The following is a 21,991-nucleotide window of genomic DNA, read 5'->3' as shown; positions in this document are numbered from 1 at the left end:
ATATATTTACCTGCAATAAGTGATCTATATTTATGTTCCCAACACACTTTCAAATGCATGTTGTACTTTTCCCAGTCATCGGCGTATTCTTCCACTTTCGATTTGAAATACTGCCAACGTCTGCCAACCATTATTACAGTATTAGTTTATTTTACTATTGCTTTTGTATAGCTGATCTAAATATTATTTATTTGTGTAAAATGTGGATTTAAAATAAGCACGTGGCGAAAATAAGTATATGATTTCATATACTCATTTATTTCTTTATTTAATAGCCATAGAATGGACAGGTGTAAGTAAAGTTTGAATTTAGTTTTGTTACTCACGTTTCTTGCAATGAACCATCAGAGTGTGGGTCTTCTCGTAGAGAATCAGTTTCTTTTATCTAAAATAGTATAGATATTTAATGGCTCTTATTTTGGTGGCATAAGATATATTATTGGAAATTTCATATCTAATATGAAGTCAAAATTTAGGGACCAACAAGAAAAATACATATTTTTAATTATTGTCGACAAATTCATTTCCTATTAAAGATGTTTAAAGGTTAGTGAAGCATTACAATAAGATGATACACTATAGGTAACAGTAATCTAGATACTAACGCATTATTGTATGAAATATTTATTTAATAATTATATTTCTTACTATTACTAATATTATAAAATGTGAAAGTTTGTGAAAACGTTTGGATGTTTGTTAGAAGTAAATGCAGAAACCGTTGAACAGATTTGGATGAAATTTGGTACTCGAGTAGATAGGTAAAGACTGTTATAACAGGAATAGCTCTACACGCGGGCGATGTTGCGAGTAAAAGGTTTTGTTGTTGAATTTATGATTTACTACTAGGTAGTAAATCATAAATTCATAAATTAAGTAAGATATTGAAATAAAAACTATTTAACGGATACGTAAGATTTAAAAAATTGGCTTCAGTACATATTAAGGCCACTGTTGTGACTCCACTCAAACTTCAACTTTTGTGAAATATATTTATGGTTTAACTGCTGGTTGGAATACCGAAAAAGGTAATTATTTCAGAAAATTTATATGTATGTACTCACGACTAATGTTAGCCATTGGGTCCACCGGTTGAACATGTCGATGATATCCAACATCTCTCTTTGACACTCCATATATGCTTGCGTCTTCACAGTGGCTCGCGTTGGCGATACTATCTAAACATTTGACATAAAGCAAGATACTGATTCCTTATGTTTACGCGAATGTTAGACATTAAAATAAAACTGTTTTGCGGATTTTATCGCGGTTTTTATATCATAATTATCTCCCGACGTTTCAAAGACTTTGCAGCTTTCGTGGTCACTGGGTGGACTAAGGTATTGGTCATCCGTAAAGTCAAAGTTACAATATATAGGTAGATCAAGTAGGTATATTTCTTCGGTAGTGATATTTCTATACATTACATAAATATATTGTCTTACTTGTTTGTCTTGATAACGTAACACTAATCGTAATGTAAGTTGCCGACTAAAAGTATTGTATTGACGCCACTGTAGGGCTTCCGTCGCCACCCTTCTTTGGAATGCGGCCCAATTCTCGTTCACGTCAGCTGCTACCATACGAGGATCGTTTGCAGCACATTAATACTACTTTACAATAACGGTGTGTGAGTTATAGAAAATGCCATCCACGATGACGCGCCCGACCAAAGTTTGGCCGGAGGTTTTGCGAGGTAAGAAGACTTTGGTTATTCAGAAGTATATATTTACGGAACTAAAACACAAACGCGCTGTAAACGATTAGGAAAATTAGTGGCGTGTCTTCGTGGATGGCATTATATAGAACATAAATAGATAATAATTATAGGTTTTATTTCAGAAAATAATATGTAAGCAAATAAAAACACAGCACACTAAAGTACCTGTCCAGTAAAGACGAGCGGAGAAGAACTAATTTAGTTGGAAAATAGTTAGCGAAAAGCAACTAACCAGTTTCGACTTAAGCAATTGAAAATATATTATTGATTTAGCTAGTTTTAAGTTAAGTAAAGCAAGCAAACAAACATACAGTCTGATTCAGCAAGAGGCCGTTGGAAAGCCCGTGCGCGGTCGATGTTCTCCTGTATCCAGTCCCGCCACGCCTGCACGTTCCACATGAGGCTCACCATCATCGCGTGCCAGTCAGACATCTGGTCCGTTGATACTATCGGAGTTCCTATAATTATTATTAAAGCAAAAGTTCTTGAAATTGGCATAGTGTAGTGTTGTAAACTGAGAGACGGATATCCGATCTCTTTTCTTCTCTCGTCTCAAGAGAAGGTTCTAGAAAGTACCATAAGTTCTGCGGGCATACATAAATATGTAGATATTACTCACGAGCACTGTATCCACTCCTCAGTCGACTCCTCTTTTTTGATGATGCCTCATTTTCTGGTGGTTGCCGGTTTGTGTTCCTGGAGTACCTCGCGTACATAGCAGTAGGATTTTGCCAGAAAGGCGTATTAACTGTGTCTGCCAATGAAGCTAGGTTTGAGGTGGGTGGAGTATGGAATGAGCTGGAGGTTGATGTATCAGACACAATTTGTTTGCGCGTAGTCTGATAAATTGGTTCATTCTCTCTTTGCACTATCTGATTTTTATCATGCATGTTAAAAAAATGAGACCGTAGCGGGGAAGTCGATGAATATGAAGTCAACCCTGAAGGTGACGGTGATGACGGTGTCGAAGGAGTTTGCAGCGAATTTGACGGTGTTTGAAGAAGCGCCCGCGTGGGACTGGCATCGAAACCACCTCGGATATTATATTCGGTTGAGTATAGAAGATACGACGCAGTCGTCTGGCGGCATCCTTCAGTTGGTTTGGAGGCAGGGCACGGTTGCCTTGTGGGTTTTTCGCCACGTCTTGGGCTTCTTGTTGGTCTAGCAGGACATTGCGTGAGGGATATCTGAAGACCAGGAGCGAATGCCCTGGACGAGCCAGGGCTGATGCGCAGGCGCTGTCCCGGTGCAAGGTCTTCCAGAGCCTGCGCGGAGATGTGCCGGGAACACGTGCAGCACGGACGAGCCACACGACGCAATATCTCGTCGCACCACAGCTCACATTGAACAAACACGTTCTTCATACATTTGCACACCTTAATTATATCTAAGGAAAGGAGAAGAAATTATTAACTTTTAAAGGTATTATTCGAATGTAGTTACTAAATACTATTAAAACTTACGTGGTTGCAAAAAGTGCACCGCCAGATACATGGTAGCGTCTTCAATGACATCTGCAAAATGGTCATTGCTTTTTTCATTTCGTATTATATAATTTATCCAACAATTAAACACATTATTTAAATTAAATAAATATACCGTCAATGAGCGGTTGATATTTTGGTGGAGTACAATCGCGCATTAAATTGTTCAGTTTTATTTGTATCTTTCTCGCAACTACAGGGTCCGCACTCGGTACACCCAGTTGGTCTGTATTCTTGCCGCGTAATCTGCAAAGATAGATAAATCAATTATTCTATAATAAGTATTTAATATTACTATAACTATGATATTGTGTAATGTAAAACAAATACATATTGTAAAGTTAACATAGCCAGACTAACCTATTAGCGCCCTCGACGTAGGATTTCCGTAGGTTTCCATGTCGCAGTAAAACACATTCACCAGTTTGCTCCATTTTTTCAATCATAATTTTAAGTGCTTCCGTTTTCTCACCTAAAATTCATAACAATTTAAACAAAAAATTACATTCCACACTTATAAAATATCACAGATGTACTAATGTGTCGAGTAAAAATATATATATATTTTTATATATATATATAAAAAGGTGCAAGAAGCAACTAGGAATTTTCGCTCTTTTGCGATATCTTAATGAATGATAAGGAAATGGCCACAGTATTACCAACCTTGAAGCATAATATAGGAAACCAGCAACCGAGTCGAATCTTTAATAACACCTAAAAAAGACCGATAATGTTAAAATTAACAATTTATATCTCTTCTACTAATTGAACTTATACAATTTGGCAACATAAGTCTCATTTTTCTTGGTTTTAACATAAACGAACAAGATCCATTAGACATTTGGCAATTAAAAAGTATAAAGTGATATTATAAGGCCAATTTAGAAACAAAATATTGTAGTAGGTAATATTAAATGAACAACTTTTATAAGAAAAACTTTTACTACGTTTTTTTTCTTGCTATTCTATGTGTTTACCGTGCATGACTGGTACACTATAACCACTGGCGGTTACGTTAGCCATTAAAGTTTTTAGTTTTCCCTCTATAGATGCTTGTAGAGTTGAATTTGCTCGCCCAATTTGATCATCCAAAGACGTTAATTGACGAAGGCTAAAAATTATTATCTTATTTACATTGTCTAATTTGCACACCTCTCCATTAAGATAGTGTTCTGACGTTATTTTGAATCAAGATCAGGGTGCTTATAATGTGGCAATAAAATATGACGTGCCTTTTTATTGGTCAGTTGGGAGACTAACACGTGACTGACGCATTGGTCTTTCGATCAATCACAGACATCAAATTAAACGACTTCGATTGACGAGTCGCTTTTTTTGGACATCTAAGGGAGCTGTACTTAATTGATCCTATTTTTTAAATATAAAATACATATTGTAGATGGTATATTATAAAAAAAACATTGTAGAATACACAGTTATATAATATATTTATAACTTCAATAAATGTGTGTTTGATAGAGGTAAAAAAAATATAGGACTATTAGTAATTACTAAGCAGCTGCATCTTTATAAGATTTTGGAATATTTCCTTCTATAAGTAAAGTGTCTCCGGCCGCCTCCATTTCCTCCAACAATGACACGTAAGCTTCAATTTGTTCGTCTAGAATTAAAAAATAAGAATGGGTCATGGATGTTTCTATATTTTCCATTCATTCCATTTAAGAACCGATGTTACTAGTTTCACTTACCTGGCTTTGTGACTTGTTCAGATAAGTAGTCAGAAGCATCTTTCACGTGATCTGAGAACACAAAAAGAAATTATACACAAATGAAAATAAGGTCGAAAGTTGCAGATAAAAAAAACTTTTTACCTTTCATAGTTGCAGTAAGCTTTCTAGCCATTGAACGGCATCGGATCATGTCGTCCAATCTTTTGTTCAAATGGTAAGCCACTTGACTACAAGGTTCCTTCACTTCCATGGATTTCGCTTTTTTTAACCTAAATGTTATTTTATTAAAATTATCTATCTTTACACATGATAATTTTGTATATTAAATGTATTCTGTTTCTGGTTGTACCTTTGCGCAGAGAAGAAAAAAGTTTCTGCGGCTCCGTCAACTTCAATAAGAATCTCGTTTCCACGCTTCTGCATTTCTGATATAAGAGCTTCCTGAACCAGGGCTTTATAATCTGTATTATACACCAATGATATTAAGAAAAACATTCATTATAAAGTATCACTATATTATCCTAATGTGTGTCAGTATTGATTAACTCTACCAACAATATTTTTCTAGTTAAAATGTTACTTACTACTCGAGACGAAGTATTCCGATAAAATACGAGAAGATTCAATTATCACATCTGCAAAAAAGGAATTTCTTTGAAATATATTTGGGAATGACATATATAAAATATGTAAGTCTATCCTACAATGTGAGCATAGTAAAGTGGTAATGTTTCTGATGACGAGCTGGTGGCTTGTGATTCTTTTAATGGGTCATATTTTTGGGTTTCTTTTGGGTCCAATTCTCAGTTCACGTAATAAAACAGTAATTTAATGCGCTTTAGCCTAGTAGAGACAGACGTCTACAGGTTCGAAAACTTTAACCTTTCGAAGTCAATGTATTGTTTATCAAATATCAAGCGCTTTACAGCGAAGGAAAACATTATTAGAAAACCTAAGTATATACTAATCTGAGAATTATCAATAAATGGCACCCGCTGTCGTCCTAGACTGTCAGTAGAAAAGGAGGCTCCTACTCAGCAATGGGCAGTATATAATACAGTGCTGGCATTTTTAAAAACTATAATTTAAAGAATGTCTAAACATTAATACGTCTAGAATTATGAACTTCATAACAGAGCGAAGAGTTAGCTACGATAATGAGAGTCTGTCAATTATAATTTATTATTAAATACCTTGCATTGTATCATACATATTGGCAGGAGTGGATTTCGCAACAAGCAAACTCAATTTTCGTTCAAATTTCTTGTGAAGCCGTCCAGTATCTGCAGATTCCTTCACACTCTTATCAACTTTCATAGGTGGTTTCATGCCTATCCTAATAGTTGAAAAATAAAGTATGATTTATCCAGAAAAAGTTATATTGCGTATTTTAACTGTAACTATATCTTTTATCGTTAATCAAAATCTAAAATATTAATTAACCCACACACACCACCGCCCTTTATCATTGAACGGGTAAGCAGAGACCCAATTGCTGCAACCCCTTTCCGCCGTGTATTTGTCCCTAGATGTGATAGAAGGTGAGTCATATCGGGCCCAAATTCCAGATTCCGAGCTGATACTGAGTAAAAAAACTTGCCCACATTACCCGACCCGGGGACCGAACCCGAGACCTCAGCACTTCCGTCGTACCGTTATTCAACTACGCCATCAACCCAGTGAATATTAAATAAGGAAACAATTATTTAATTACAAAAATAAAACCCCTAAAAACTGACCAGCGTGAAGCTTGAGAATGGGTTAATTCTGTATGCGGTTGCTTATAAAGGATCTCTTTGTCGCGTGCACGTAACTGAGTATGCAATATCGATAATGCCTGTTCTCGCTCTCTGTCCTGGTCTGTAAGATACAAGGGGTTGTACATAAATAATTTTGATTGTAGAGATATTTCACTTTTCCAAAAAAATTACGTACCTGCTGCAGAGGATCGACTGGGTTTTCCAGCCCTTTTGTCTTTCTTCTCGTCTGCTTCCTTACTTTTCTTAGCTTCTTCTTCTAATCGCTTTCTTTCTTCTTCCTCCCTTTTCCTCCGAGCTTCTTCTTCATCTCCTTTCCTTTTCCTTTCTTCTTCTAGTCTACGCATTTCATCTTGCTCTCTCCTCTTCCGTTCTTCATCTTCACCTGACTTTTTTTCTCTTCTTCTTCGCGCTTTCTTCTTTCTTCTTCCTCTCGCTTTTTTCTATCTTCTTCCTCCTGTTTCCGTCGTTCTGCTTCTTCCGCCTCTAGCCTGAGGCGCTCCGCCTCCGCATCAGCAACATTTAACGCTGAAGCAGACTTGCCTTTTCTGCAAACCACATTAATTAAGGTTGAGAACGATATTTTTGAATGAGAATAAATATTTTTAAATTGAATATTAACGATATCATATAACCTAATATAGTTTTGAAATATCAAAAAATAAGAATATGACTATACCTGTCAAGCGCAGCTAAAGCTTTAGCGTCTAAACCACCTGTGATACACAAAAAATTGTTAATATTGTTATGAGTTATTTACAAGTTAAAGTTGCGATTATTTGAATTTATGGTATTTCCAAATAATAAAGAAAACTAATTTGCACTCTACTTACATTCGTCGGTAGCCACACCAGCTATATACGCGGATACGATGCTCGTTGTATCTGAAAAAGAACGTAAATATTAAAATATTTTTATATTTCTATCACTATTATATTTCCCGAACACGTACTCAGAATATACTGATTCATTGTTAGTTGTGAATACGAACGGTAAGTAGTTGTTTATTAACGGTAATTAGTGGATCATGTGATTAAAGTTGGCATTATAATAATATTACACTGAAATACTGCAAATCTTATCACTGCTTGCTACTGCTTCACCTTTGTGAAAGAGTTCCGCTATATATTTTCGCGGAATTTTTCATTTAGAACCAGTCGTTCTCGAGATTAATGCGTTCAAACAAACAAACAAACACCTTTATATAAAAGTAAAGATATATTTTCATTTACGGCAGATTTCAATCAACTATCCCAATCTCTAACTGAAGCAATACGAAGAATAAACCAGCCAAAATAAGTCATTTGTAAGCACGTGAAACTCCTTTCTGATTGGTCCATTTTTGCTATCGATCCCACGTTAGCTTTTAATCAAATCGGCCGTCAAACATGTATAGGAGTGATTACCGTCCATTTGCCTGTTCGCCCCTTCCGAAGCCCCAGCTTTAGGCAGTTCGTCAATACGTTCTTTCACTTTATCCATAATCACTGGGGACGGATGTTGTCCGCCAAACTTGTTGGCTTCACTAATCCTGGAATTTTACATGCTGTTAATTGTTGTTCAGAAAGATTATTAGCAAAACTAAATTGCCGACTTATTATCATAAACTCCATATACTTATTACGTACATGGCAGCCGCCTCTCCGTGGGTCTTCTTAAATTTTCCAATAGTAAGAAAATCTTTGCCTTTCCTATCCTTCATTTCATCATGTATTACTTGGATTGCTTCTCCTGATTAAAAATATATACATATTTTGAGTCAGGAGCATATTTTTTTAATTAGGACGTTAAGTATTTCTAGCCACTCATTCATATTATTACTGAAAAAAACTGTTATTAAGTTTACCTCTATCATGAATAACGTCAGTTAAATATGCAGCCCCTTCATTTGCAGGATCTGTAATTTTTTATACGTTAAAGAAGCAGCAAAAACACAATAAGGTATTAACAATTATTTCAAAATTATGGTTTTGCAAAATTTATCCTCCAATTTTGCGTAGGTAAGTACGTTCTACGTACGGTACGATGACATAATTGATTTAATTAAATAAAAAATATATATAAACCAAAACTGAACCAGCAACTTTTTTTTTCAGGAAATTAAACTGTATTCGAAAGGAATTGCATTATGATCCTAAATAAAAACAATAGTTATGTTTTTATTTTATAAAATCGTATTATAATGACAAAATATATGCTACCTTTCAAAATCTCATGCATTTTTTTATCGGGTATAGCGGAACTGATCCTGCGATGCATTTCCTTGTTCTTGGCTTCATCGCTTGCTGTTACCACGCCCACGGGTGCTTTCATTATACTGGTGTTATTATAATAAGTAGTTTAATAAAGCTACCAATTTATTTTCAATAATATTCAATGTTTTTGCTATTTAATTTGCTGGTGGTAGTATTTGTTTTATATCCGCCCGTATAGCGTACAAGGTGTCAAAACTCGCCATAGTGGCCCAAGTGTGTCCCGTTCCAGGATCAGCCTGTCCAGTTTCAACAGGCCGGCATAATTGTGTCGACTGTCGAGGGGTAATCATCTCTCGTTAGTCGACATTCTATGACCCCACTCCACTTACCATGAGGAGCAGTCGAGTTACTTTTCCGTGCGTGTATAAAAAAAGACGACGGTTCTTTGGTAATGTGTTTCAAATCACGACAGTGTATTTTCATAATATTACTACATTAAAAAATAAGAAATACTTACTCATCGCTTGCTTCGGTGTATGTCATTTTGTACAAACCATCTTCTCCTAAAATTTGATCTCCTTTACGACCCATCAAGTCGGCCAATACTTGACGTTTTTCAGCATCCGCTACGAAACGACATTAAATTACACCAGTGGCGATGGATCTATATAACCCGATTCCAACCGGTTTAACTTTCGTAATTTATATAAAATCTAATTATCATTACAACGCAGGCCGCATTTAAGAATATTAGTAACAACTATATGTTGTGTCGGATTCTCTCCCGGCAAATTTCACCCTTTTCCACTGAAGTATAGACAGATACTCAAGTGCTACCTTGAGATACCTATTTTTAAACCCATTTTACTGGAAAACGACTCATATATTTTAGCTACTATAAAAGCTACCGGTGTATTTTCATTTTAAATCAATCTATTTTTCTTGCTTTGAAAATACTTGTGGCTATTATTTGGGCCAATCACGGCAAAAGTATCGCTCGATATTTAAATGTAATTTACCCATCTTAACTCTTGAAACAAATCCCAAAACCATTAGGTGCAACACAAACATAATACTGCATCTTTTTTCACGAGTAGAGCAGGAGCTTTATCTAGGTATGTATGTACTCACTTTCTGGCACAGGAGCTGACAAAAACTTGGAAGATTCATCGACAAGTTCTGAAATATAAAATATGAAATTTACAAGAATTTTCTAATGTATATGTTTTACATTATATATTATGCAGGTCGCTTTCGAGAAGTCCGTCTGGAAATCTTTAGGAGAGGCCTATGTTCAGCAGCATTTATGTAGTTGATGATGATGATGTTATACAATATACTGTTATTGTCCCAATAATAAATGTTTCTTTCTTTATCTTTCCAAGGATTCAAATATAAAGCGAAGATTGTTGCAGAATGAATACAAAATTTTATTGTTTATACCTGGCAGAAGCTTCTCGTGTTCTGGCGACGGTTTCTCTGTTATAAGTTTAGTTAGCTTCCCTCTTACATTTTCGTACACTCCTTTATCAATTTTCTCGTTTACCAATGTTGGAGCGTTTTCTATTCTAGTATGAAAAATCAAATATACGGTAAAATAAAAAATAAGGCTGTGGTGACGATCTAATTTAATATATTCTGCATAAATGGGTCTAAAGAATTTTCAAATAAAGAATTTGGTAAGATATGAATTTTATAAATATACCCACCTTCTTGCGCCATCATTGTACGTCTGTTGATATCCTTGCAGTTGGCCGAGTGTCGACAGGCCTTTTTGTTTCATTACACCAACAAGATAATCCATAGCTTTACCTGTTTAAAGCATTGGATACAATAATATTTTTAACACTCTTCTTTCTGCGTCGGGGATTAAAAACCAAAAATAAAAAAAATAAAAATCAATAAACAATCCTGATTGTACTTATTATGAAAATCCATCCCGCAGGTAAGCCATTCAAAATAAATAATATTTGAGCGAAACACAACTTTATTTTGAATGGTCTATTTCCGAGATTAATCCGTCGATACTTATGGAGTAAAATTGTTTATTAATTTCAGCCGAATCTCGTACGAGATTAGAGTTCATTGTATATATATTATGAGTTATAAATAAGAATTTTAACAATACAAGCAATAAGTATAACAACCAAGTCTGTAAAGAAATGTATATTATTTTTATAAAACTCACCTTTTTCCGTCCCAATTTTCGCTAAATGCTTTGCAGCATCGACCGATACCTCTGTAGGAAACAGCCAAAAATATAAATCAATTTTACCTATATTACTTTTGATTATAGATGCCAGATAGTTGAACAATATTATTTTTTATGATAAAGTTTTAAGTTATTATGTATTGTTACCGTCGAGACCCGACGCGATGGTCGGCGCAAGTTTTGTGGGCACTCCTCTTTTCATTTCACTCATGATTTCATATTGCAATTGCTCGCATTTAGGATCCGATTCAAGAGGACCCGCGTATTTAAGACTGTTGGGCATAGAGATATTATTAACACACTTAATAATATAACAAATTCTTCATTTTAATAACCGCAATCGCTTATAGCCGCTATCCGTAAACAGCAGGAATCTACATTTTAAAGTACCTAGATATTTTTCATAAAGATTTATACGAACGTCGTGTAGTTTGTATTTTACGATCTCCATTTTATTATATCACTTTATTGATACATAGTTATTTAAAAGTTACGTCTTTTATGGCATTAATAAAGTAACATACACATCGGCGGCATCAGAGTACGTTTGACCGTAGGATTTAAATTTAAACAGAGGTCTAGCACCAAGTGATTTAGTTACGGCAGATAAAAAGTTCAAAGGGTATCGCGCCCCAGCTGCACCACCTGGAATTACATTTAACAATACGTTAATAGTATAAGTAATATTATAAGTGTGCAAATAATGTTAATTTTGCGTATATGATCTTACTTCTAAGCGCTACTGGTTGTGATAAATATCTTGATACGTCTTGTACCGCAGCTGGAAAAGGAAATATTATTAATTCAGCATTCAAATAAGTTACATAAATATTTTTATGTATAATATTTCAATTTTACGGTGATATGGCGATAGATGCGCCCTCTATTACATCAAGGGACGGAATACACACGGCGAAAAGAGGGTGCATTAGTTGCGCCTCTGCCTACCCTTTCGGGGATAAAAGGCGTGAGTCTGTGTATGTGTATATTTTAAACTTATCTGAGGTTATTATTTAATCGAATGTATTATATTAATAGGTATAAGAGATACAAATACATACATTTCATTGCGGTTTTTAATTCAACCGGAGTGACAGTTTCAACATCTTTATTTAGATTATCTTTGCCTTCAGTAGCTATGTCCTTAATAGCTAGAAACGGAACTATAATGGGCGCAGCTTCGGTTCTGAAGGGACAAAAAGCGTTTACAACACAAATACTCCCGTAATATATTTTCTAATTCCTGCTCGCGGCTTCAACTAAATAATCCATTCCCGGGATATAAAATGGGCTATATCGTTCAAAGATGATGTTACCTTATATATCTATTAGTTAAAGAATTTCAGAACCGAACCATTAGTTGACAGTTTTGTTCCTACAAAAAGTAGTAACTCCAGCTTTATTTTTCTTAATCGTATTCTTCATCACTGAAGGTTGTATCAGTCTTGAAACGCTTTAAAACGGAGTCGATGATGAGCTGCTTCCATGCCCCCTGTCCTCGACTTACTCCGGGGTATTAATCCAGCTTTATACTATTAGTGAATATTTATAATCTTACTCAGTAGCAGCCGTGCCGTAGTCTAAAGCGTATCTCCTTCGTTTTGTAAGTTCCTTTGTCGGGTTACTCTTCATAGCTTTCAATATTATTTGCATCGCTTTGTCTGTAAGCAAAAATGTAAATAAGCAATATAATAATTAATGACAAAAATGTATAACTTTTTGAAAGTTTGTTACATTAACCTCGATCACGAACAAATGCAGATAGATAGTTTCCGCACCGCTCAATCACATCTGAAATTGAAAAAATTACTCAAATTATTAATTACATCCGACAGCCAATACCTAATACCCAAAGATTCTAAAGATCCAAACGCAGGGCTCAGCTAGTTCAATATATCTGGAATAAAACAGAACAAAGGTACTGTCAAATACTATACCATGCATATCTTTCCGGAGGGTCTTCGGTGTTCCCGCATCAGCGGCCCTGTGAAGAGCTGCCACGAAGATGGGCGCTGTGGTCTCATCTGGGGTAACGCTGGATAGACCGGGGGCAGTTTTCAATCTGTACCAATAAATTGTATGGTATAAAAAAATAATTTTGCTCCTCGTAGGCGTTGTGTTAAGTTTATTTTTGTTTTGATTATAATTAAAGAAACGCCTTTTCTTCTTTTATCAAACCTCATCTTACCCTAATAGTAGGTCGGCACACTACACTTTTTTACGCGCATTGAGGGTCGTTTTTTTATGTAAGTATAATTAAAATAGTGCTAACTCGTATGCAGCGGCGTATTTCACGCCGAGCGATGTGAACTGCGGCGTGAAAGGATCCGCACCGCGCATTTCCAATTCTTGAATCAACACATCGAACGCCGGCCCGCGCTCCACTGCAAATGGATTTCCCAAAAAAATGGTTATTAGGAATTATCTATAATATAAAAATGAATCGCTGAATGTCTTGCTAAGCGCAAATCTCGAGAGCAGCTGAACCGTTTTCGCTAATTCTTTTTTTATAATATTCCTTGAAGTACGAGGATGGTTCTTACGGAGAAAAAAATTAAAAAAAATCCTGAAACAGTATAAAAACAACACTTTTCTATATTCCCATACAAAAGGTTCGTAATAATACTTAAAAGTCAATTTAAAGTTTCTTACCATACCATAAAATTTAAGTGTTAGTGGAGGGGTTCCGGGAAGGACAAACAACTGAGTAACGTCAGTATCGTATAAATATTAATGTCAATATTTAAGTATACGATGGAAAGAATTTTAAGTGTTAAGTAAGTATATAATTTTTATTTTTTGACAATGTAATTGTTGACTTAAGTATCACCTTTATTTTTTTATCTTACTAGCTGACCCGGTGTCAGGAATAGCAGAATAGGTATTAAAAAAAAAAATCGACTGTTGAGCGGTACGAAGTTCGCCGGGTCAGCTAGTAGGTATTATATAAAATACGAATATATTTAAACACAACATACGTTCGTCGATAGCACGTTGTGACAAATACTTCGAACTGATATCCACCGTTTCTGTATTACAAAAAAGTAATTGGTGTTAAATGCTCTATGAGAAAAACATGTAAGCAAATATTTCTTTCAAATATTTACCCGCCATATCAGTTTTCAATTCATTGGGTGTGACATTTTCAACTAATTGAGTGAGATTTGCGTGGATTTCTTGAGATAAATTTGGCTCATCGTGATCATTGTCTAATCCCTTAGCTTCTTCAAGTCTAGAAGCATAACGGAGCTTTAGGGCCGATTTTTAATCGTCAGATAAGTTAAGTATTTATTTAATAATTCATTATCTACCTAAATATCAAAAAGAGAAACTCTTTTACGGCTTATTTTTCAATAACCTGACTAAATAGAAAAGAGACAATAAAGTTATTCATTATTCGCACAACTGTCATTTTAATGTTATGTTCGTGTCGATTCATTTCCTACGAATAAGTTAACTGATGATTAAAAATCAACCCTTAGTTAAGGGCTAAGGATCTATAATTAAAAACATTATAAGACAATATGTAAAAGGTTACTCATTTGCAGCCTTGCTGTAAGTCTTCCGCAGCTTATCCTTTTCAAACAAGACTACGCTGGATCTGCTACGCATCGTTTGAATAAGCAATTTAAATGCGGGACCTTTATCCTCTGCGTAAAATAATAAAATCGTTGTATACTCTGATTATAGTAATTATTAAGGAAAATAGTTTTTATTAGCAAGCGCTTTACTGTTGTATTCTGCATTTTGAGCTAGATAATTTGAACATATTTCAACCATATCTGTAACAAAATAAGGATAAGTATGAATTGTATCATATACCTAGGAGTTTTAGCAACTGAGGTCGTATCTACCTTTCATAAAAGGCGCAATATTACTAGGCGTGTTAGGCTTCGCCGTTGCGGCTAGCTCCTTATTGAGTTTCTCCGCTAACGTGGTATCTAATTCCGATGCGTCGAAATCTGGCGCTTGTTTTAATCTAAAATCATTCGTAAAATATCACAGCACGATATATCTTCGTATAAAACATATTATGCACGGTCAGCTCCAAATAAATGCACCAAGACATTGTCAAGAAGACCATTCCTTTAAATTTCTTTGTAATCCATATATTTTGTCCGCGAAAACATTTATTTGAACCTGACTGTACCTACTTTTCATCTTACTCGTTAGCTCCCTCTTCGTATGTTTGAGTGAATTTCCCATGCGATAATAATTGCTGACTAGCTTTTTTTTCCATAGATTCCGTCAGTATCATGAAAGCTTCCATCATTTCACCTATAGGTTAGATGCATTTTAATGATAAAATTGTTTTGTAAATGAATTTATCGTTACATTTAATGTTATACTGGTGTTAACACTACATCGAATACATAATACCTCAATTAAGTAGGTACCTTGAGGAAGTTTGAATGATTCCTAAAGAATGTAAATTTTAAGTAAGTAAAAATGTTCACCTACCAGTAAACTTCAAATAAGCTGGTTGCGCTGCAAAAAAAATCATTAACATAATATTTCGATTTATGATTTTTTGTTAACTACTAGTTTAATTAGGTTAGCATAATTGAAAACAATGTCACTAAGAAATGATTACATATTATATTACTTTATTTATTTAGGTTTAAAAAAATACTTACGTCCTTTGAAGAGACCGCCCTGAAAAGGAAATCAAATATCATTAGTAGGTAATTAATCATTATTGTACCTTCGCTAAAAGAATCTCAAGACCATCCTTCATTCTCCAAATTCATACAAATGAACACGAATAACCAAAAATAGATATTGTTTAATAAAAACAAACATGCAACTGCTTTGGAAAATGAAGAAAGATTTTATACATACTCCATAATTACAGATGAAAAAATTACCTTGGTTTGTCGTGTTCACTTGTGAGAATAGGAATTATATTTAACACAGATTAAACGACAGATTCTACAGTTTTGCTTTATTTTTTTTTTTAATTACAAAAAGCATACAAAGGTCTTAATTTTCTAATGCACCTTTATGTTTATAATAACATTTTACGCCTTATACGGCATATCTTATTTTTATTTAGTTAAGTTAAAAGCTATTCTCAACGTGGTTTCAGGTTGGAGCGGTTGAAGGAGGTCTATTTTTAGGATAAATTTTAAGGACTGTTTCTGTTCCTCGGTTTATTTGCTTTAAATCCTCGTCAGTGGAATTATGCAATGGCTTCACGTCCTGGCAAATCAGAAAATCATTACAAATCTAATAACAGTTGATTAACCTAGGTGTGAAAAAGTGAAAAAAAATAATTAAATCCGCCCGGATACCGACCACTGTAGAGATAGGACAAGGTGTTAAAACCCGCCATAGTGGCCCACATGTGTCGCGCTCCGGCATCAGCCTGTGTATACCCGGTTCCAACAGGCCGGCATAATTGTGTCGACTGTCGAGGACTTATCATCACTCGTCAGTCGACATTCTATTGGACCCTATTCACTTACTATCAGGTGCAGGGGGGCGGGGTCACCTTGCCGTGCCCGCCCCTATAAAAAAAGACATTGATTTTGTCTCTTACCACTAATGTTACGTAAATTGTTCTCTAATTTTTACTAAATGAAAAACATTGCTTACCAAACTTAGATATAACTTGTTTGATAAAACGATAATAAAACTCACATCACCCATCATGTTTAGGAAATCATCGGCGAATCCCGTGTCTCCGAACTCTTTGAAGAGGTCTGTAAAGTAATAGAATTGTCTTTTGATCAATTTTAGAATACCAACATACCCTTAAAAAAGATTATATTGTGTAAGAATAAACACCATTTTGAATTTTAGGCAATAAGTAGTACTCGCTAACTGTGACGCGGTGTAAAATAATGTGATTAGACCAATTATAGCTGGTAGCATAGATATGCTGCAAATAAGGGTCGATGAGTCCGCTGACGCCTTCATTGTTGTTCAGTCACGTGGTCACATCTCAAGTTCCTAGAGATATTTGAATCCCACACAGTCCAAGAAATGTCGAGACATTAACTTACAAAGAAATATGCACTCACTATTGTTTTGCTAAATTAGTTTTGGATGCCCCCGGCGTGGCGGCGGCGCTGGGCGCGGGACTGGCCGCGGGCGTTGCGGCGGGAGTGGCGCCCGGCGTCGCTGCAGGCGTACTACCAGGGGTTGCTGCGGGAGTCGGCCCTTGACTCTCACTACCCATCGTATGAGAAGACCCTGTAGTACTCGCAGGAGTTCCCTCCGGTCTGCTTGCATCAGCGAAGCTCCTCTCCACTTCTTCTCACAATTATTTTTCGGGTTTAATACCAATCCTTGGTGTGGCTAAGAAAACTGGGGTGTTTCGTTTGAATTTGTGAACAATTGTTTGGTATTGGTAATTTTGACTAGCCCCACTTCTCTCAGCACAACGGTTGTAATGTTGATGAACAATTGTCACAAGTTCAAGCGGATGACGTCTTACCTGGTAAAGAGAGCAGCAACACTGCGCGACCTGCACAACTCGTGACAATTGTTCTACACTGTGCAATTTTCACTTACCTTCGTCTTCATCGAAATCCATCATAAGCATCCTGTCGTCAGATTCCGATAATATCTCATCAATCCATACCGCGATCTGGATATAAATATTTTTTAAACACATAGGTACTACAACAACATATTGTTTATTTGTATCGTGTGGTCCGAACAATATGTCTTATTCAAATCTATGCCCTCAGTAGCGACCTTGGGGTTGGGCAAACCGGGTAGCCACACGGGGCCTCACGCGTTCAATTGAAAAATGTTCTTTTTTTTAGGTCACCGTCCTGTTTAGAAATGCTTTCTACGGACAAAATTCTTTTATCGGGGATCTTATTTGCTCTCGCCCGGGCATCGCGCCGGTCTAACTCGACAGCCACTGACAAGGGGCACAAAGAAAAAAGTCTCGTAAAGATCTGCCGCCCGGAGGTGCCTCGGTTAAGGCCACCACTGCGTGCTTTTGACTCACTCCAGTATGGTATCGGCCCAACACTAATTTTCAAGCATATTACAGAAATGGGGATCCCGTCCTACACAATTCGTGTATGAAAAACCCATAAAAGATAATACCTAACGACATTGGCGGACTTAACCGGCCCCAGGCTCTGGATAAAAAAAGGTCTGCGATTTCAATAATTTCGTCGGTTAAAAAGTCTTCAGCTATGAAAACGCTTGAGACTTCTCATATAAACTCGACGCCCCTTTTAAAAAACGAAGCCCCAAACGATTGCCTGTTTCACCACTTAAGACTGCCCAACCTAACAATCTAAGCTAACGGTTTGCCTTGCAGTCTACGAGGTACAATAGTATTTTAGATGTTAAATGATTGTAAGAGTCAAAACTCAATCTTTAAGTATCTACACAAAAAGAAAAAACTACCTTATCCGCAACATCCATAATGAATTTAGCTTTGGGATGAGTGCAGCGACGGGAAGGAATCCTCATGCCCATATAACCACAGATCTCGTTCAGGATGATGTTAGACAATCTCAGCATACTACAATGAATGGGATATTAAAAATATTATGTTAAAGTAAATTTAACTATATATATAGACATGTATTGATAATTGTAGGTCACTATCTTAACATATTCCTATACATCTGAATGTATTTCTGGTATTTTGCAATTACAGAATTTCGTTTCTATAAAATTCATGGTCATTTTGAGACTAAAACATTTGTTAGAACTACCCGTCAGCCAAAGTAAAACGACCAGGTCTTGCCAGTCGTAGCTGGATGCCCCTAGCAAACGCGACTGTAGCGTTTCTGGCCCATAGGAATCTCTTATCGCCACACATCGCCAACACGTCTTTTTTAATTTGGTTAACACGAAGCCTGGAAGGATAAATAAATTTTTGTTATAACTCTAAAATTATTACTATAAGTAGTATAATTACTTCATTTTTAGATTCCTAAGTTCAAATAACATAAAATCATATAATGAATCGACTATTGTATATGTTATGGGTACTTACGCCGTATTTTTTTTCTTCGACTTTTTCAAGTTTATAAAATATTCGTACGCTTGATCCGGCTTGAAAGGTTCGTCTGCGTCTAGCATGGTCCGCAACCGAGAGATCTGGTTGACATTTTATTATATAGATAGCTACGATTAAACTATTTACGCTTCATACCTACAAGAACATTATCGATACCTAAGTATGTGCAAACGATTGATTAGGTTGGTACTGGGAGCACAACGTCGCAAGAATCAAATAGCATTAGGATTTCTATCTTCCTCTATGTACTTAACTATTATCAAAATATGGAGGCAGCGAAAAACATAGTGCCTATATCGAGTCAAAACTTAACAAAACTTGACATGTATGCAATTAGATACAAACCGTTTCGGGAGGTAAAGTATCAGCATGCTCTCGCCACATGTTTATGATGGCTCGTCGTGGCGGCTTCGACATGTGCTCCAGGCGATCTGTGAGGACAGCCCCATGCCTGCGCAGACATCTCGCATGCGCCCGCGCAGCACGGCGGGATAACTTCACGTCCGTTGCTTTTGGACCTCTAATACACGTAATTCAGAAAGCTCTCCAATAGGTATATAGTATCTACCTACTGAATCACATTATGTAAGCAGAATGGAGGAAAGACCAAACATAATATAAGTACTGAGACAATTTTTAGAAGTTCAATGTATTTATTATATATACCTACACATAAACACACATACTACGTCTTTATCCCTGAAAGGCGTAGAAGGAGGCACGACGCTAACTACTTTGCGCCCGTGTGTTCCGTTCAATGTGATATGGTACGAGCCTATGGCTATATAGGACACAGACATCGAACTCCAGGTAGAGAAAGGCATTTAGTGCAAACTAGTTTTAACTAGGGAAAATGCGTTATAACTGAGAACGGGTTTTAACTGTAGCATATACGTTACAATTTTATAACTGTCAAAAGCTATCTTATGTCGATATGACGACCTAGCTCGGGTCTGTTTCCCCAGCCAAGGGCTCCTTGCACTCAGTCGGTGCAACGCCCCCCATTCAAAGCCAGAACTTAACATCATGTAGGTTCTTCGTAAAAGGAAAGGCATACTTGGGTCTGGCCGGTTTCGGTGGTGGGCGCACAAGCTGCTTGGGCAAAGACTTGTATTGCAAGCGCAGGTCGCGGCCGGCGATTATGGTGTCAGCTACGGACGGGGGCGCAGGCTCCGTCGCATACGGCGGGTATGGTGGAAACGTCGTTGCTTCTCTTGCTGGAGATGCTGCATTACATATAAATATCCTAAGCGGTGTATGTATGTCTCTGGGTGCCGCTGACATGTTAAAAAAAAAGAGCTCGCTGAATTCAACGAAAGGCCTGAACTACGTGAGGCCCCTGTAAACATAAGGCTTTTTCTAGGGTGGGCAAAGACGACTCTAGGCCTCACTAGCTACACCCATGGTAATAAGAAACAAAAGGGTCCGCTATTTGACACGTACGTTGGATTCTAGATAAGGCACATTTTGTGAGAAAACCCCTATGAAATAATGTAAGTAAATAACCATTTATATTCAGCTGGGTTCGATACACAGGGGATGTATAACAAAATTGGTAATATACTATATGAGGTGTAGCCTCTTACCTTCCCCCATTTCTGAGACTGGCATCTCGCTTGGAGCAAATTCTGAAGCTGTGGTGGATGGAGCGTCAGCCATTTTGTAGTATAATTACAAATAAATAAAAAGAAACAGTCCTTTTATTATTTTAAATGTGATACAGTTTGTAAGTTGGCGGTTAAGATGAGTGCATTTTAAATTATGACAGATATTTATTGGTGGTAAAGAAATAGTTTCGCAAACAGCCAGTTCGTTAGTCGATATTTTTAACGCATTTAAAGGCTGGCTTCGACTAGAGCAAAATCAAATGCGCGGAATATAATCCCATTTATTTTGTACATTTCCGATTGGCACAGATTGATCGTAAATGTAAATTTAGCAGGAGAATACGACCTATACGATACGACTCCGCTTGAGCCCACCAAATAACGTTTAGTAAGACGATAGATTTTCTAAATACGATTGCTTCCATTGAATTTACAAGAGAATTTTTGTTTTTAAAGAGTGAGTCAATAATAAATATCTTCTGTGAGGCACTCAACATGTGGGTCCTATGGAATACATAGCTTTGAAGGACGACCGACGCTACCATGGACTTCTATTTGTTCTTCTTATTTAATGAATATTAGCGTATCTAGGCAATGAATTAATGATTTATACAAAATTACACATTTTTATTTTGAATATTAATTTCATAATGTTACATATTTACGTTAATTGTACAATTTAATTACCTAGGTATACAAATTAAAATATAATACAATTATTTGCCTGCGTTTCCGCTCGCTTTAAACTCCGGTCATGGGACAACGTTTCGGATGCGTCCAGCGCAGCATTCAAATAATGATCAAATTATTTATGCTTCTTTTGTAGTATAATATATTAATTATTATATTACTTCGAACATACAGAATAATTACAAATGGAAGATTTATTTAATTCATATGAATAGTTTCAAAGATTATCCACTACATCCAAACAAACTTTTTTTATTTCATACTAGTATAGATGTGTAGATATCGCATGTTAGTAAACTACGAATTACGACGATAAAAAATATAAGTTTTGTAATCACAATAAATTATTACAGCCATTAACAATTACTTATATATTCATTGCCACATAATACCATCTTCTTCTTCTTCTTCAGACACATCAAATTCTTCATCGTCCATGTCCACCATATGGTTGGAATGATTTGGCAGTATATACTTATTAGCGTATCGGTTTTTGCTTGGCACTGTTAATACTTCAAAGTTCTTCACAGCGATTTCTTTGCCGTTAAATGGTATGTAGCACACGCGATGTGATGGTTGCACTTTTCCAGGAATTATATGTCCGTAATATAAAGCCCTGCCTACATATAACAC

At 36.1% G+C, this 21,991-nt stretch overlaps 1 protein-coding gene across 1 annotated transcript in view; it reads right to left on the bottom strand.

Moving 5' to 3' along the window:
* The window catches only part of LOC115441732, a 24,312-nt gene extending 2,321 nt beyond the window's left edge, over nucleotides 1-21,991 (bottom strand). The window contains exons 1-55 of the mRNA XM_037442770.1: nucleotides 20,648-21,991; nucleotides 20,119-20,287; nucleotides 19,407-19,581; nucleotides 19,038-19,141; nucleotides 18,754-18,897; nucleotides 18,440-18,557; nucleotides 17,582-17,657; nucleotides 16,706-16,767; nucleotides 15,700-15,718; nucleotides 15,524-15,550; nucleotides 15,229-15,340; nucleotides 14,917-15,041; nucleotides 14,794-14,844; nucleotides 14,601-14,712; nucleotides 14,170-14,294; nucleotides 14,041-14,091; nucleotides 13,335-13,446; nucleotides 13,000-13,124; nucleotides 12,803-12,853; nucleotides 12,621-12,723; nucleotides 12,124-12,248; nucleotides 11,793-11,843; nucleotides 11,587-11,707; nucleotides 11,210-11,334; nucleotides 11,039-11,089; nucleotides 10,560-10,662; nucleotides 10,294-10,418; nucleotides 9,982-10,029; nucleotides 9,368-9,476; nucleotides 8,857-8,972; nucleotides 8,502-8,552; nucleotides 8,284-8,386; nucleotides 8,062-8,186; nucleotides 7,489-7,539; nucleotides 7,335-7,371; nucleotides 6,992-7,203; nucleotides 6,834-6,953; nucleotides 6,638-6,758; nucleotides 6,092-6,234; nucleotides 5,483-5,533; nucleotides 5,248-5,359; nucleotides 5,040-5,167; nucleotides 4,917-4,967; nucleotides 4,720-4,828; nucleotides 4,185-4,318; nucleotides 3,871-3,921; nucleotides 3,565-3,676; nucleotides 3,320-3,450; nucleotides 3,184-3,234; nucleotides 2,340-3,107; nucleotides 2,032-2,178; nucleotides 1,446-1,576; nucleotides 1,065-1,178; nucleotides 327-385; nucleotides 11-120 (exon numbers count right to left, since the gene is read on the bottom strand). Coding sequence (XP_037298667.1) covers nucleotides 11-120; nucleotides 327-385; nucleotides 1,065-1,178; nucleotides 1,446-1,576; nucleotides 2,032-2,178; nucleotides 2,340-3,107; nucleotides 3,184-3,234; nucleotides 3,320-3,450; nucleotides 3,565-3,676; nucleotides 3,871-3,921; nucleotides 4,185-4,318; nucleotides 4,720-4,828; nucleotides 4,917-4,967; nucleotides 5,040-5,167; nucleotides 5,248-5,359; nucleotides 5,483-5,533; nucleotides 6,092-6,234; nucleotides 6,638-6,758; nucleotides 6,834-6,953; nucleotides 6,992-7,203; nucleotides 7,335-7,371; nucleotides 7,489-7,539; nucleotides 8,062-8,186; nucleotides 8,284-8,386; nucleotides 8,502-8,552; nucleotides 8,857-8,972; nucleotides 9,368-9,476; nucleotides 9,982-10,029; nucleotides 10,294-10,418; nucleotides 10,560-10,662; nucleotides 11,039-11,089; nucleotides 11,210-11,334; nucleotides 11,587-11,707; nucleotides 11,793-11,843; nucleotides 12,124-12,248; nucleotides 12,621-12,723; nucleotides 12,803-12,853; nucleotides 13,000-13,124; nucleotides 13,335-13,446; nucleotides 14,041-14,091; nucleotides 14,170-14,294; nucleotides 14,601-14,712; nucleotides 14,794-14,844; nucleotides 14,917-15,041; nucleotides 15,229-15,340; nucleotides 15,524-15,550; nucleotides 15,700-15,718; nucleotides 16,706-16,767; nucleotides 17,582-17,657; nucleotides 18,440-18,557; nucleotides 18,754-18,897; nucleotides 19,038-19,141; nucleotides 19,407-19,581; nucleotides 20,119-20,287; nucleotides 20,648-20,720 — 6,130 coding nt within the window. The 5' untranslated portion in view covers nucleotides 20,721-21,991. The remainder of the gene's footprint in view (nucleotides 1-10; nucleotides 121-326; nucleotides 386-1,064; nucleotides 1,179-1,445; nucleotides 1,577-2,031; nucleotides 2,179-2,339; nucleotides 3,108-3,183; nucleotides 3,235-3,319; nucleotides 3,451-3,564; nucleotides 3,677-3,870; nucleotides 3,922-4,184; nucleotides 4,319-4,719; nucleotides 4,829-4,916; nucleotides 4,968-5,039; nucleotides 5,168-5,247; nucleotides 5,360-5,482; nucleotides 5,534-6,091; nucleotides 6,235-6,637; nucleotides 6,759-6,833; nucleotides 6,954-6,991; nucleotides 7,204-7,334; nucleotides 7,372-7,488; nucleotides 7,540-8,061; nucleotides 8,187-8,283; nucleotides 8,387-8,501; nucleotides 8,553-8,856; nucleotides 8,973-9,367; nucleotides 9,477-9,981; nucleotides 10,030-10,293; nucleotides 10,419-10,559; nucleotides 10,663-11,038; nucleotides 11,090-11,209; nucleotides 11,335-11,586; nucleotides 11,708-11,792; nucleotides 11,844-12,123; nucleotides 12,249-12,620; nucleotides 12,724-12,802; nucleotides 12,854-12,999; nucleotides 13,125-13,334; nucleotides 13,447-14,040; nucleotides 14,092-14,169; nucleotides 14,295-14,600; nucleotides 14,713-14,793; nucleotides 14,845-14,916; nucleotides 15,042-15,228; nucleotides 15,341-15,523; nucleotides 15,551-15,699; nucleotides 15,719-16,705; nucleotides 16,768-17,581; nucleotides 17,658-18,439; nucleotides 18,558-18,753; nucleotides 18,898-19,037; nucleotides 19,142-19,406; nucleotides 19,582-20,118; nucleotides 20,288-20,647) is intronic.

This window comes from Manduca sexta, chromosome 25, assembly GCF_014839805.1.
Source record: "Manduca sexta isolate Smith_Timp_Sample1 chromosome 25, JHU_Msex_v1.0, whole genome shotgun sequence".
Lineage (NCBI taxonomy): Eukaryota > Metazoa > Arthropoda > Insecta > Lepidoptera > Sphingidae > Manduca > Manduca sexta.
This window is presented reverse-complemented; position numbering and strand designations above follow the sequence as displayed.